Source organism: Lepidochelys olivacea (genome assembly GCF_965140295.1).
Source record: "Lepidochelys olivacea isolate rLepOli2 genome assembly, chromosome: 6".
NCBI classification, from domain to species: Eukaryota; Metazoa; Chordata; order Testudines; family Cheloniidae; genus Lepidochelys; species Lepidochelys olivacea.
The window spans coordinates 26,170,975-26,187,142 of record NC_140416.1 but is presented as its reverse complement, the minus strand read 5'-3'; the positions used below and the strand labels follow the sequence as shown (position 1 = coordinate 26,187,142).

Genomic DNA, 16,168 nt, shown 5'->3' with positions numbered 1-16,168 from the left:
TTCTGTAAGACTGAGAACTGAACTAATGAATAATGATGATGTAATGGAATTCATGTCAGGTATGCTCCAAAAATTTACTACTTTGTTTAATACAGTTTATCATGGTTTTTAGAAACAATTTGCAGGCAACTAAGCATAAGGCCCTGATTCATCAAGGTACTTTAGCACAGACCCAACTTTAAGCATTTAATTTCTCTCATTGAAATGAATGGAACCACTCACATGCCTAAAGTTAGTCATGTGTTTCAGTACCAGAACTTGAATGTTTGATCCTTCCAGTTCATTTGATACTTGATGATGTCACTGAGTAGTGGAGAACAGACAACATCAAAGTTAAGGGCAATTAAAGAATAATAGCATCAGTTCTTTGCTTCACTTGTCAACATACTTTAGCAGCTATACTTGTGAACAGATAAGGAGACTGTGTGGAATGGTACTAATTCTGCATTTTAATCCATATCAAGAATGGACCCATTGAAAACATATTCAACCAGATGGAGTCTCCAAGGCATATCAACAGAACACAAAAAATCTTTGGTGATACTTGTTTTGCTAAACACATACCAAGTAGAAAATTTCTTTGAATAATCATGCTACATGCCCATCCATTATAGTTATGAAATTATGGCAAATGGGATATTATATTGTATTTTTAATTATCCATAGTTTTATAGATTTCACATTATTCTAAGGTAGTGTCAACATACATAGGCACTGTACATACATATAGTAAAATGAAGTCCCTGTCCCAGATTGCTTATGATTTTGGCATTTCAGGTAACAGTGAACTTCCCTCTAACTCTATGGAGATGGAGCTGCAGCTGCAAACTCAAACTTCTGTGAAAATCAAATAGAAGGGAAATTAACACCCAAAGTCCCACAGTTTAGCATGGAAAGCTTTAGCCCACAAAACAAAAGGTACAAAGGGTTACTGTAGGTTACTTGTGCCTTGTAGCAGGAATAATACTTGGGGGATGGGGGAACATGTGGATATGTCCCTTATTCACATGTTGAGGAGGGTGCTTAAGCCCAAGTGTCCTCAAACTTGCTCATTTTCCATCCCAAACTAGACCCTTTTTAACCTTGTGTTCTATAAAATAAAGGACTGGGCATATAGGTGGCTGGTGAACGGCTTCCACTTACTACAGATGACCATACCTAGTATTTAACTTCATATCTATGCATGTGTAGCCTCTGCTCACACTTAAACGAGAGTGCAAAAGCCTTGTATTTCTTCCTGCACACTATGCAAGGACTTGCAAATTCAAGGCTGAATTATACTAGCAGAGAACCTGGGTCTTTGTTTTCCAAAGGGGCATTACAAAACCCTTTAAATGCAGCTATTGAAATACAACTACTTAAAACCACTGATAACTATTCCAAGGATGCTATGAAGGGTATCACAATGTTTTTTTAAAAAAGAAAAAAAAAAGTACCCTAACTTAAACATAGGAGTTATTCATGGATTTTAATGGAGATATGAATGCATTCTATCCAGCAATATGCCGAGTGCTAAGGCCCTGATCCAGCAAAGCACTTAAGGAAGTGAAGTCCCATTGACTTAAATTTAAGCATGTGCATAAGTGCTTTGCTGGACTGGGACCAGAGTGCTCAGCACTTTGCTATGTCAAGCCCTATAATTGTTAGGGGTTTCCCCCCCCCCCCATGTCTTTGTGGTTTTGCTGTATAAATCTGCTCTTGTTACTTCATCTATGATTTCTAATGTTCATTCAGGATGGAAGATACACATCCCATTGACAAACCAAACAGGTTGTCACATCATCAGGATCTTTTCTTCAATGCAAGATGACTGAGGTACATACAAGCTAAATATCACAAGAACATTCCGAGAGGTGAACAACAAATCATGATGCTACCGAGTTATAAACAAACATGAAAAGCTTGATAGAATTTATAAAATTATAGATCTGTGACTTGCTGTAGTACTGCCAACGGTAGTTATTACACTGCCTGTGATATCCGTATGACCTAAGAGCCCAGACATTCAGTCTCTATGACTGAGGGCTTGAAAGATGTAGCAAATACCATATATTATCCTCATAGCTGTTTACTTTAAAGCTGCTCTTAGTATCTTCTGATTGTTTCTGTAATTTTGCTTAAAACAAAAATGATACAGGCAGAAATTGTGGATAAGATAAGAATATTAAACTGTCCATGTCAGATTCTAAGGTTTTTTAACTGGTACTGTGTATACAATTTCATAAAGGAAAACTTTGAAAGCGATCATTAGCGTTGGTTCTCTGTGACATCTCCTCAGTGCAAGCCCTTTAGAACAAAGAAATGCCAAGTTATGGGACATCTTGTAGCTGCACCCTAATGCCCACACAGCATGTTTTGACTGATAGTGACAGACTCTGTATCACTACAGAGAACTTCCTTCTGCCTCCATCATATTCAGAAATCTGTAACACACAAGCATCACTCACAGGATAATGCAAAACCTTAATTAAAGTCTCGGACTTCTCCCGCAACACACACAGCACTGCATACCTAATTTGTGAACACACCAGCCCCCAGTAGTTGCTAGTGTCGTACAGTTTGTAACTAAAGTTTTGTACTACACTTTGGGCCAGATTCTGACCTGTTACTTCAGCGTATATATGGAGTAAATCCAAGCAAACAGAGAATCAGACCTATTGACTTCTGTGGAGTTAATCTAGATTTGAAACTGAGACAGAATCTGGCCCTTCATAGACAAACTTCTCCTCCCCTCCACCCCCAAATTATCCTTATCTTCATAAGATTGTTTTCTAAAAGGTTTCTCCATCTTTGTTTTCCCACAGCTAAAACATTTCCTACATTCCCAGGAGCAAACTATTAATAAAGGTATTTACCCTTTGATTCATCACAAATAAAGAGGTTTTCCATTCAGCGGCGGTGCTAGCTTATTGGGGACCTTAAGCAGGAATACTGGGGGGGGGGCCTCTCCCAATACTAAAATAGACAAGTTATTATAAAAAGTGAATGGGGGCTCCCTTGAGCTGCTCGGGGCCCCAAGCAATGGCTTAGTCTGCTTATATCTAGTACCAGCTCTGTTCCTGTTGCAAGGAAAATCACACATAAAAGCTTTTTCATAACAGACCTAGGCACATGCAGGTTTCTCTAAGTATATTGGTTTATTTACATACAGCTTGAATTGAAAGACATTTCTTGTTATTTTGCAAGAGCTAAAAGCAATTTTCACAGTTGAAGTCCAATTGCTGTTTTGGCAGTGAAGCTATGTGAAAGCCAGGCCTAATGAAAAGAGAAAGCTTCTCTGGGCATCATTGTACCAAAGGCAAGATCCTATCATGCAGTCTTTCATGGTCCATAGTGGGACAGTGGACCAACCGGCTTCATTCATTTGCACTCCAGGCAGCTGTTGGCATGGACATTCTCAACTTGCAGCTTTAGCCCACCCACCAAAAAAGATTTAAGGATTTCATTAATAAATAAAAGAAGCTCTAAGTTTGGAACAGAAGTTTGTTTATCTCACTTTTATTAATAGTATACAAAAAGTGAACTATGGATAAGATGGGGAACAGTCTATACCTGAACTGTTGATTACACTGGAAAATGAATTCCTTCATATTTTGCTTTTGTTACCCCTTGGGTTCCTCTCTCACCTCGGACTCTGACAAGGAAAAGTAGCAACTAGAGGCTTTGACCCACACGCATGATGAGGTTAGGGTCAGATGTTGCAAAAGGACAGCTGAAGAATCATGATGTCTGATCAGCCCCCTCCCTTTGTGAAAAGAGAAAATGGAATTCAAGCAGAATTTGGATTGGGGGGAGGGGGAGGGGAGGAGGTAAAGAGATGAGCCAAACAGGAGGCAGCCCCAGAAAAGTGGCAGCTGTCTGGACCTAACCCAGGTCTCTATTGAGAGAGGGGAGCAGATGCTCTTGTGCATAGAGTGAGAAAGAGAATCAGTAACCTTCATGAGAAAATAAGGAAAACAACTAGTCTGGCTACATTCAGGTGACCCCTAACTTGCATAATTTAGAACAGCCAAGAGGCTGCCCCTCAGTTGCACCCAATGATCGTGTCAAGCTATCAAGCACAGCTGGATGAGATTCCGTTCCAAGTTTATCAGGGCCAGTCTTGAGATTTCTGCATGGGGTGTGTGTGTGTGGGGGGGATCATTAGTCAAAGCTTGTTAGGGGAAGTTAAACAGAGCAGAATCAATAAATGCCTTCATTCCAGGCAAATCAGCAAGAGTCACAGCTCATGATTAAGGCTGTGATTTTGTCACGGACGTCATGGAATCTGTTACTTCCAAATACCTCCGTGACTTCAGCCAGTGCCAGCTGGGAGCTGCTGGGTCCCCTGCCACCTACGGAGGCAGGGACCCCCACAGCTCTCCAATTAGGATAAGCACAAGATAAAGGACTGTTGTTGGATAAATGAATGATTGTTTCTAAGCTTAAAAACTTTGTCAAAAATCTCGCCTCTCCAACACATGCAATACATTTTAATATTTAGTTTGAGGCCTGATCCAAAGTACATTGGAGTCAATGGAATTTAGATCAGGCCCTTACAGGAAACAATGTTATATTAAAAAAGAAAAAAAAATCAGCGAATAGCACAAATAATGATCCTTTCCTAGAAATGACTTAGCAGTATAGTGTGAAAATGCTCATTGTGCTTTTGTTTCTGAGAATAATCAAGAATGAAGTCTTTTTTTCTTGGATATTATTTCCTTGGATAGCATCGTCTAAGTCTCTTATAGTTGACCTTTCAGTTGACCTTTCAAAGATGAGCTCCCTCAAGACTCTGATGGAAACTCTTTGTCATAGCTCAATTACTTTGTCCTTTAGTTTTAGGATAAAAGCCTGCTGCTGCTTCAGTCCTTTAAGATAGCCCACGTTGTCAGAAATTAAAAGCTGGACCCCCATCCTTAAAATAAACTTCTCCCTTTTCAGAGCATAAGGTCATCAGGGCAGGCACCGAGGCTCCAGTTCAAGAAAGCACTTAATCACATACTTAACTTCAAGCATATATTTAAGTCCTTCAAGGGGACTTATGTATGTGCTTAAGCACTGTCTTGAATAGAGATGCTTCCCTGAAGTAGGGCCCTAGACGTCTTATGTGTGTGGACAGCACCTAGTACATTCTTGGCATCACAAGTGTACAAATAATGATCATAAATAGAAAATTCCAAATGAGTAATCAAAACACACTTCAGGAGTAGCGTTCTGTTTGTGTCAGAGGCCAACCTCTATATGTTCACTTAGGGCCTGATCCAAAACCCATGGAAGTCAACTGAAATATTCCAATTAGTTTTAGTAGGCTTTGGATCAGGCTCTTTGTTAAGATATTCTAGGTAGTACCTGTGGACGGATGGTGTTATTTCCTTTTCCAACGTGGTGAACAATCCCAGAGATACAGAGGGGACCAGCAAACCCAAGCAAGTCAGCCAGAATACGGAAAGTGCTGCTGAGAACTAGTGGTCTCCCAAAAGCACAGCAGAGAGCACACCAAATTGATTTGGATCCTTGTGGATATGGAGACCTTTTGTTCTGCCCAGAATCAAAAAAATAAATAAATAAAAAGAAGGTTATATAAACATTACAATATGTAAATACAACTGATATTTTAAATTTTAAAAATGACCCTCGAGAGTAGATGATTCAGAATATTGATTTGATAAGCAGTAACCTCTGGGCTAGAGCTGGGCAGGAACTAGAATTCTGTTTCATGGGAAAATCCACAATTTAAAAATTCTTCAACAAAAAAACTTCAAAAACAGACTCCATCGCGAGACTGCTGAATTTGAATTAATTTGCAAACTGGATACAATTAACTTAGGCTTGAAGAGAGACTGGGAGTGGATGGGTCATTACACAAAGTAAAACTATTTCCCCCATGTTTATCCCCACCCCCCACTGTTCCTCAGACGTTCTTGTCAACTGCTGGAAATGGCCCACCTTGATCATCACGACAAAAGGTTCTCCCTTCCCCTGCCGACACTCTCCTGCTGGTAATAGCTCACCTTAAGTGATCACTCTTGTTACAGTGTGTATGGTAACACCCATTGTTTCATGTTCTCTATGTATATAAATCTCCCCACTGTATTTTCCACTGAATGCATCCGATGAAGCAAGCTGTAGCTCACGAAAGCTTATGCTCAAATAAATTTGTTAGTCTCTAAGGTGCCACAAGTACGCCTTTTCTTTTTGCGAATACAGACTAACACGGCTGCTACTCTGTAATTTAAAAATTGTATTTTTGTTCTGAATCAGAATGAACATAAAAAAATTTCCCATGGAATGAAGTTTGACCACAAATTATTTTTTTAAATCATTTCATTTCAATTTAGACTTTTAAATTTATAGTATAAATTGCTAAACAAAAAAATTGGAACATTCCATTTTAAAAAAGTTTGTTTTGGGAAAAAATAATGAAGCATTCTATTTCAGCCTTATCAGAATGCTTCATTATTATTTTTTCCCCCAAAACAAAATTTTGTTGACATCAATATGTTTTTGAGCAAAGTTTCAATTTTGTCAAAACAAAATTATTTGATAGCAAAACATTTCACTGGAAAATTTTCAAGCAGCTGTACTCTTGGCCTTGTGCCAAAGAGGAGGGGAAATTTTCTCTAGTTAAACAGGAAGACTAAGAATGGGTAGCCACAAGACCTACTTATGCTGATTTGGCTTACGAGTTGCACAGTGAACAGTAACACAATGATTCTACAACGTAGTGTTACATTAAAAGCCATTTTGTGCTAAAAATATAGGGGGAATTTGTGCAAATTGCACATAGTCTATAGTGAGACTGGCATAAATTGCATTGCTCTATAGGGAGCAATGAGAGGGGTTCTGTCTTAAAGAGGTAGAATTCCTCTCAGTTTGCCCACTGCTACATGGTTTGAATTAGCTTGATAGTGGTAGAATTGGCCTATTCCTCCTCTCTGCTCCTTACTGGATGCCAAAGGAGTAGGGAGGAAGCAGTTCCTGTTCTCCACTGAGGTCAAGCCTGGAATGCTGCCCTTAAACAGGCTGCACACAAATAGGGAGGGAGTCTCCTAACTACCTCTTATTCCACTGCACATACATATAAGGGCAGGTAGTGGTCTTAAGTGAAGACCACCAGGCTAGTTCATTTCATGCTCAATCCTGAACACTCTCTCAGGAAAACTCCCACTGATCTCAATAAAAATTACTCCTATAAAGCCCCTGTAAGATTAGTCAAACTTATTTTAGGTTCTTATTAAGAGGCAAGTTAACCATCTTCACAAAAGTATAATCCATAGTTGTGCAAACAACTATATTTCCATAATTGTAGATGCAAACCAAGCATTTGCACATGCAAATAACCATTTACGTTAACATCTGGACGTAATCATGCACAAAAACCACTGTAAATACAAAAGGTGCACATACAAATTAGGCACCCAGCAGCATGCCTAGCTTTACGCAAACCAGGCTCTTAATACCTACCATGTTTCCACTTTATATTTTTATATGACTTTATACGGTTACTATCAAAAAAGTAATGAGGTATTTTAAGCAATGTGTAAACAGCACAAACATTTGTAGATAATCCCACTCCTCTTTTTTCCCCTAATACCTTTTGTGCTTCAAAAGCCTCATTAAGGCGAATGTAATTTGTCAGAGCTCTCATGGCAATAGGCAGCTTGCCTATGGCTTTCAAGTCTATTGGCTTTTTATGGGCGGTCTTGATGAAAGTATTCATCCACCAGTATGTTCCTTTGGACAGCAGATTCACAAAGGGCTGTAGGAACCGAACTCCAAGATCCTGAAGATCCTCGGGGGGCTTAACCTCTTTGGGGGTTTTGAAGAAAACATATCTCTGAAATCCAAAAAGCCCAAAAAGAATCACATCAAGTACATGGAAAAGAAAAAGACAAATCTGTGTGGAAGGGGATACTGAGATAATAGAAATGCCTGTGATTGTTCAGGAGGAATAGATAGCCACCGAGTGTATGACTGGGATTTGCAAATAGGCTAATGAAATTAGGCTCCCTACTCCTATGAATTTCAGTCAAATTTGGGTACCTATTCCTTAAATTACTGTGAAAATTCCAGCCTAAAAAGGAGAAAGATATTCAAGCCCTAAATGAAGCCCACACAAAGATCAAAATTTGCCTGTGAATTTAATCCTGCACTGGGAAAATATATTAAAGCTCAGTGAATATTTGCAATATTTTATGTTAAAATCTACATTGAAGATTATTCTGTCCAATGCTGCAAACTGCATAGTACAACACCCAGGCATCCCCTGCAAACTTTCATAGAGAACCATTAAAATTAGACTGCACAGGGCACTAGCAAATATTTCCATTGACTTAAATGGGAGAAAGATCAAGCACCTAGACTATGATGTTTCATGCTGCAAGGATCAAAGCTCTTGTACAGTGTACCATATTTAAAAATATCTTGTAGTACTATCACTAGGGAGTTCTGCTCAGACAAAGATAACATGATATGGCCCATCATTTGCTCCTACAATATTTATTAACATGGAATTTAATACACTGTAGGGTTGTAGTTAATTATGTAAAGCCATATTGATTAAAATTCTGTATTTAATTAAATCCCATGCAACCCCAGAAAAATCAACAAGGTTAAATGGGTGTAAGTGAGAGGAGAATTTAGTTAATGTACTTCAGGTTTTTCCCTTTATCTAACAACATAGATCTATGCAGATAGGTAAATTTATTTAACAGATCCATTCAGGGCTTGAAATTGACTGCGAGCTAGTGGCCTGAAGCCCCACTTCCTTGCATCATATTCAGCAACAATAATTCTGTGTTTACAATTAAGCCTTATTTAACCTGATTTCAGTTTGTTGCTGCAATTTATTTTCTTCCCAGAAAATAGGCATTTCTGGGAGCAGGGAAAATGACTTTTCACTACTTGCTTTCTACTTCCATTTCTAATAAGGATTTTACTGGAAATTCAGTCCAGTGATCATTTAAAATAACTTTCACTCCTGGCTGCCGTGGAGGGATTTTTTCCAACAAATCAATAGGAGTGACAAACTGAACATTCTATTTAACTCTTGATTAAAAACTACAATCCCTGTGCTGTGTTTTGCTTCTGATCTGCTTGCCTTCAATCATTCATATTCTTAGTTGCCAGAAGAAAAGCACTTTTTGCCTCAAAGCTTGGAATGATGCTATATTATTGGTTAGTTCAAGTCACATGTAAAAAGTAACATCTTTTAATTATTTACTCTAAAGAAAGATGAAACTGAAAAAAACAACACTAAGCAATGGCTGATCATTTTAGTGGCTCATTTGATAGTCTCCCTTGTGGCCCCAACATTTTCTATCTAATTAAATATCATTAGATTATAAAGTTATATAAAAAGAATCATATTTAAAAGAAAGGTCCTTCTGGTATCACAGCTGAGTCTCATTATTTCATGAGCTGACACAACAGTTGTCAGTCGTGAGATTAATATTTAACTTCCCATAGTCTGATCTACACTGTCTGTGAGGGAAGCGATAAGGCATTTTGGATTGTATTCCATGTAGCAATCTCCAAAGCCATCTATTAATAGGGATTCTGATTGTGGCCATAGCAAAGAGGAAATAACCAGAGACGAGTGGATTTGCTCTAGCACCATGATAATAATAAAATATTAATAATAATTTTAAAAAAATCACATTGTGTGTGATCTTGGAGACTGGAAAACAACAGATACTCTGTGTGGGTATCACTGACTATTGTTTTCTGATAGAACGGACTATCCATTTCACTGTATCTTTCCCTTTATGAAGATTAATGATTTCTGAAAACTGAAGTTGTCAGTCATATAAGAAACACCTTTTCAGAACAAAATGGAGGAAATTCATTCTGAATTGCCAATGTAGTGGAGTCAAAGGAGTTTGCAATAAAGATGAATTTGGCTTAATTACATTACTCAAGTGTTTGGTTTTCAAATAGGTCTCTATTTCAGACGGATTTTGTTTTTACATTTAGCAGCCAGATAAAAGAAAAGGAAGAAACAAATGAGAATTACCTTGAAATTTAACTTACCCTCACCCTGATGACATTAATTTCTACAGCTAGTAGCATTCCATATAGAATAACCAGAAGTCCCGTGAGGCAAAATCGAAGCTGAGAAAATCCAACCCCATTATCACAGAACTTCACAAATTTGATAGTTTTGGTTATAAAAGCTAAGGTCCAGTAGAACAGCAAGGCTGCCAATAAATAAATAAATAAAAACAACAAACATTAGTCAGTACTGATTGTGGAAAGAATTTATTTTAGACAAAATTAGAAGACTTTGTTAAATGGTTATGCAGAAGGGAAATGACAAGCATGCATGAAACTAGACAGTGCTCTTTCTCCTATCAAAATGGCAACCAATTCAGTTTCCAAGAATGTGATCCTGCTCCCATTACATTCAGTAAGACCATGGAAAATTTTGCAGGAGGATCTGCTGGTGGAAATTTCCATCCGCTTGTAAAGCTATGCCTGTATCAGTCCCTCCAAGGGAGCGATGCTGTTTCAGTGGAGGAGGCCAAGGGGCCCAACCCCAAAGGTTTTGGATTCTGGGGAATCCACAGCATTTGGTTTGAATGTTGACCTAGATATTCTGCTTTCCTTACCTGTGTGGAACTCTACTTGATGTAAAAGATAAAAGCCGCCAAATAGTCCTGAGAGCAAAATTTCCCCCTAACATTGCTGCTTTCCTCAGTGCGTATGTACTATGCAAATTCCATGCAACACAGTTTATAACACAGAATACAAAAGCAAATAGGCATGTGAGTAGGAAACTACAACTTTTGTAGAATATTGATGTTCACAGAGCATTTTCTATTCAAGTGTACTCAGGCTGTAGCCATCTATAGACAAATAATTCCACCAAGAGGCTCTGGTGACACTGAAACCCCAATCAGGAGTTTATTTCATGTCATTCACCATGTCACGAGCCAGCTCTTCTGGGAGTAGTCTCACTAGCATCAATTGGATTCATTAACTGAGTAGGATGAGCCAGAGGTTGACCCCACATTTGGTTTTATATATTTAATAATATCAAATTGGATTGTTCACTCTGACAGTAGAACTGTATGGGGAGGAAAATGCTGAGAGTATCCATTTGCAGCATTCTCTCCAATTCTCCTGTTGCAAGGCTTGGGGGCAGAGGGGTTTGTTGCCACCCCAGGCAGAATCAACTGTGAGGCTTCATCAGAAAGCTGGATGGTCCCCAGGGGATCCATGTAAATCTTAAGCAATCCACAGAAGGACAAGGCACTCTGAGATATCTCAGCAAGGGGAGAGGGATGGAGACTTAGGTCCATCTGATCACATTTTCTGTGCAGGATTGAGATCCGTATGTGGAGAATCCCCTGCATTAACAGAACCTGGGGCCATGATCTGGCCCATGGTCTCCAATCCCACTTTCACTGAAGTGAATGATAAAGCAACCATTTATTTCAATGGGAGTAGGTGTAACCCTATCACAGGGGGCACCTGTAGAGTTTATATTACTGCTACAAGACAATGGAAGCCCTGTATTTCATCAAGACAGAACTTCCAGGGGCTACAATTACTTATCAAACTTCATGATCAATGTCACGAACAGCTGTTACAAGGGAATGACTGTTGTCAGGGAAACCTGATCTTCCTATAGTAGGATCAGGTTAAAGTGTAAGAAAAAAGCCCATATATGGTAAGATCTTCAGGACTAGCCTTTGGTGGCTAGTGTAACTCAGGGCAGAATGGGGTGGGAGGGCCATGTGTTTCTCTCCTGCTTACAGGATCAGGTCACCCCTTCCTTGAAGCCCCTCACTGGCTTCCCAACACTCACTGAATCAAGTTCAGTCTCTGTCTCAACTTCAGGGCTCTGCATAATCTCACCCTTACCTACATCTCTGCTACTATTTCCTGCTATTCTTCCTCTTGGTTCAATTCTGTCTCTTTAATGATCTCCCCACTCACAACCATCTGCTTACTTCTTTCAAATTGACCCCTACACTTGGAAAATCTCCTACTCCTTGTCTGCCATGTGTCCCTGTCTTTCCTCTTTCAGATCCCTCTTTAAAATCCACTTCTTCTTGCAATACTTTATACCTTGTTCTACTCTTAACTTCCTTGCTTAATCTGCACTATTGCTCCCTCTTGTTTTGTCTAAATTATCTCACATTGTAATCCCTTTGGGGTGGAGAATGTTTTAAAAGCATTATATAAATGTAGGGTGCTATGTAAAGTATCATCAACTGAGGGCACCCCTTTTAAAAATAATAGAAATATCAATTTAGAGTAACTGTATTAGCAAATAAGGCCATTCTTCTATTGGGAATTAAAGTACAAGTCTATGTGACCAATTTTCCTAATTACAGGATAAATTTGACAAAGCTGTTCTTGTCAAGTAAAACGTTTGTATTTTACCCGAGCAGGTCAGCTGTGTTGTCTTAGAAGGTTCTAACCCTAACATCATGAGGTAATAGGTTGTACAGACACATGGTAAGAAACAGTGTCTGCCTCTAAGAACTTACAGTCTAAATAGACAAGACACAGAAAGAGTGGGAAAAAATGTGTTATGATCCCCATTTTATATGTGGGGAAATAAGGCAGAGAGTATGTCTACACTGCAATTAGACACCTGTGGCTGGCCTATGCCAGCTGACTTGGGCTCGTGTGGCTTGGGCTAAGGGGCTATTTAACTTCAGTGTAGACGTCCGGGTTTAGGCTGCAGCCTGAGCTCTGGAACCCTCCCCCCTCGCAGGGTCCCACAGTCTGGGCTCCAGCATCAGCCCGAATATCTACACTGCAGTTAAACAGCCCCCGAGCCCAAGCCTTGTGAGCCTGAGTCATCTGGCACGGGCCAGCCGTGGGTTTTTAATTGCAGTGTAGACATACCCAGAGAGATTAAATTACTTGCTTAAGATCACACAGGAAATCTGTAGCAGAGCTGGGAATTGGAGCCAGTCCAGCGCCTTAACCACAAGACCATCTTTCCTCTCTAGTCTTCCTCTTTCTCAGCTCATTTCTTCTATGTTCACATTTTCTCACATCTTCATCTATTGGTTCATCCAGTTGCTGAATGCCCAAAATTCCTGCTGATGAGTTACAGGGAGTTGCGTGAGAGTAACATGCCCACAAGATCTGCAAGACCAGGCATTTAAGTAAGCAGGGATTAATGAACTATACGGTGTCTGTTTAGAGAGAAGTCCTGTGCATTGGGCATTGTTTAAGGGAAAGAGGAAGGATGTTCCATTTTACAAGACAATAATCTAATTCTGAGGGAATAAATTAGGAGTAACAGCCAAGTAGTGATAGTAATTAGTGAACCAGATTACTGTCAGGGACAGTGATTTAGCCCTTCTGCTATGAATACAAGTGAACTAGTACTCTATTAATAAAATACATTCCCCCTATGCCTCCCAACTTAATGCTCCCTACTCAGGAAAACTCCAAATGTCATCCAAATCTTATCCTTGTTTTTAGGTCTAATTTTTAAATCTGTAAAGGCAAATATGTGTTTTTGTAGCTGTTAAACATCATGATTAGACACTATAATTATGTTACATAGTCTGTAATATTGAGAAAAAGGGGTTTTCAATATTTTCCAGAACAAGACAGAATACATTTATGAATGTGGCACTCCAATTTGTGCTATTAAAACTGTATCCCTAATGTGTTCCCATTTTGCAACACAATCTAGACAGCAACCAAATTTAGCCTGATTAGTTCCCTATGGGCCTTATCAAAATCCTACTGGCATCTTCAGTTTTTCTATGGATTTCAGTAGACTTTGGATCAAGCCCTATAAGCCCCAGCTTTTGGTTCTGTTAACCTCCAAGAACTATTTGCAAATTTAGGGCCTGACCCTGCAAGCTAATCTGTGTAGATCAGTGGTTTTCAAACTGCGGGTCGCGACCCAGTATTAGGTTGTGTAAGGTAAGGCACTGGTCAGCACCGCTGACCGGGTCATTAAGATTCTGGTTGGCAGTACTGCCCCGCTAAGGCAGGCTAGACCCTACCTGTTCTGACAGCACGCTGCACCCCAGAAGCGGCCGGCAGCAGGTCTGGCTCCTAGGCAGGGGAGCGCCATGGGGCTCCACATGCTGTCCCCCGCCCCGAGCACTGGCTCCGCACTCCCATTGGCCAGTTCCCAGCCAATGGGAGCTGGCGGGGGGCGGGGTGGATGCCTGTGGGCGAGAGCTGTGCGGAGCCACTTGTGCACCTCCGTCTAGGAGCTGGACCTGCTGCTGGCCGCTTCTGGTGTGCCTTAGCACCCCCACTGCGCTGGTGAATGGGAGCTGCAGCAGGTAAGCCCAAACCCCACCCCCGTGCCCTAATCTCCTACCCCAGCCTTGAGCTCCCCCAAACCCAGAGGCCCCTCCTGCACCCCAAAGCCTTCCCCCCCCGGCCCCACCCCAGAGCCTGCACCCCCAGCGCAGAGCCCTGACCCCCTCCTGCATCCTTCCCCCAGCCCACAGCCCCCTCCCACACCCTGAACCCCTCATTTCTAGCCCCATCCCGCAGCCCTTGCCCCCACACCCCAACCCTCTGCCCCAATCCTGAGCCCTTCCCACACCCCAAACCTGAGCTCTTCCCAAACCTCATCCCCAGCTCCATTGCGTCATGGGCATCGACAATTTTCTTCAACTGGGTCGCCAGAAAAAAAAAGTTTGAAAACCACTGGTGTAGATGGTACCCTGAACCTGGGTGGTGCTCCACTGGGACTCTGGATGGGCATAAGGGTCCATTCATGTGGATCCTGTTGCAGAATGGAGGCTTTATTTATTTCACTAGGGATTAAATTAGATTGGTTTGGTAAATCTATCAGTGAAAGATACCTCTTTCGGTTACTCTTCTTGTGCTCCCATTCTAAAACTTATCATGAGCTTAATATTTTGTACATTGTTCCAAATAATTTGTTCACATTAAGGACTGCAAAGATATGTTGCTTCATGGCCATGCTGCCAATGTAGGGGGTTGATACTTAAGTAAATAATTTCAAACATCTCCTCTTTATTTGCTCATCTGCATAAAATCGTCATCATTATCTAGCCTCACACTGTCAATCTATGCTGTCACATTTAAAACTGAAAGTAGAACAGTCTAAGAGCTGCTAATGATTAATTTGTGCAGTTGAGTATACAGAGAGGAGATCTTTAAAAATTTATTTCTTCACATGTCTCACTGGGATGCAGCAATGATAGCAAAACCAAACCAACCCCCCCCCCCCCCCATCAGATGACAGGAAAGTGATCTAGCAATTTGATGAACTTTTGGTCTGTTAACTGTTTAGACTCCAATTTTCAAAAAAGCCTGTTGACTATTGATGAGAATTGGGTACCTAACTCCCTTAGGCCCCTTTGAAAACCACAGCCTCAATGCTTTATTAATTATGATGATGAGTATTACTAGTCAAGTACTTCCAGAGGCCTCCCATGGGATCTGTGCGCTAGGTACTGCACAAAAACAGAATATAAGATCCCTTTGGGGAATGGGATTATGTATAAAATGGCTAACCAGCTGCACTACATTCTCAGTGATTTAACAGAGGGAATGTGGAAGCAGTGCTGCATTATTAAACACTGCATTATACAATATGAAAAAAAATCAGGGTGACTGAATTTCTTCTTTGACCGTAACAAGCTGGCAGTGTTTGCCTGAAACACCCCATTCTTGCGAGCAGGTGTCTATCCTGCCAGGAAAAAGGAATCCTTTGGACTCCAAGCAGGTGGCTCATGACCCCACTTGGCTCTAAGGGATGCAGAGAGGTTATCAGGACTGCTGTGCCTGCACTCTAGAGAGAAGAGACCTAGGGGCAGCCAAGCCTGGGGAAGAAGATTTGAACTCATTTTTATATGATCTCGGTTTGCTTTACCAATTAATCAAACGTCAGGAAGAGAGAGGAGTTTGTGCTTTTCATACTGTGTGGACTACATTTGTCGGGCAGGTAGGGAAGAGTGCCTGCTTCTAATGACATACATTTTAATTCGATTATCAGTGAAATAAAGGCTCTGGACCAAATTCTGCCTTTGGTTACATCTGTACAATCCCACTGCCTTCAATAGGTTTGCACAGATGCAACTGAGAGTAGGATTTGACCCTAATAGATGGGAACTGGATTTAGAAAAAACTATGCCTGCTGTACACTTAAGACTAAAGACCTGATCCTGTAGCATGAAGAACATTCAAGGGAGTGGGAGAGCTGCAAGCACATGTT

At 40.6% G+C, this 16,168-nt stretch overlaps 1 protein-coding gene across 4 annotated transcripts in view; it reads right to left on the bottom strand.

Annotated features, from left to right (window-relative positions):
• Positions 1-16,168, bottom strand: part of ABCC8 (ATP binding cassette subfamily C member 8) — a 135,993-nt gene that overhangs the window by 110,457 nt on the left and 9,368 nt on the right. For all 4 annotated transcript variants that reach the window (XM_084631930.1, XM_084631933.1, XM_084631931.1 and 1 more), the window contains exons 4-6: positions 10,015-10,181; positions 7,577-7,819; positions 5,332-5,520 (exon numbers count right to left, since the gene is read on the bottom strand). In XM_084631930.1, the coding sequence (XP_084488056.1) occupies positions 5,332-5,520; positions 7,577-7,819; positions 10,015-10,181 (599 nt within the window). The remainder of the gene's footprint in view (positions 1-5,331; positions 5,521-7,576; positions 7,820-10,014; positions 10,182-16,168) is intronic.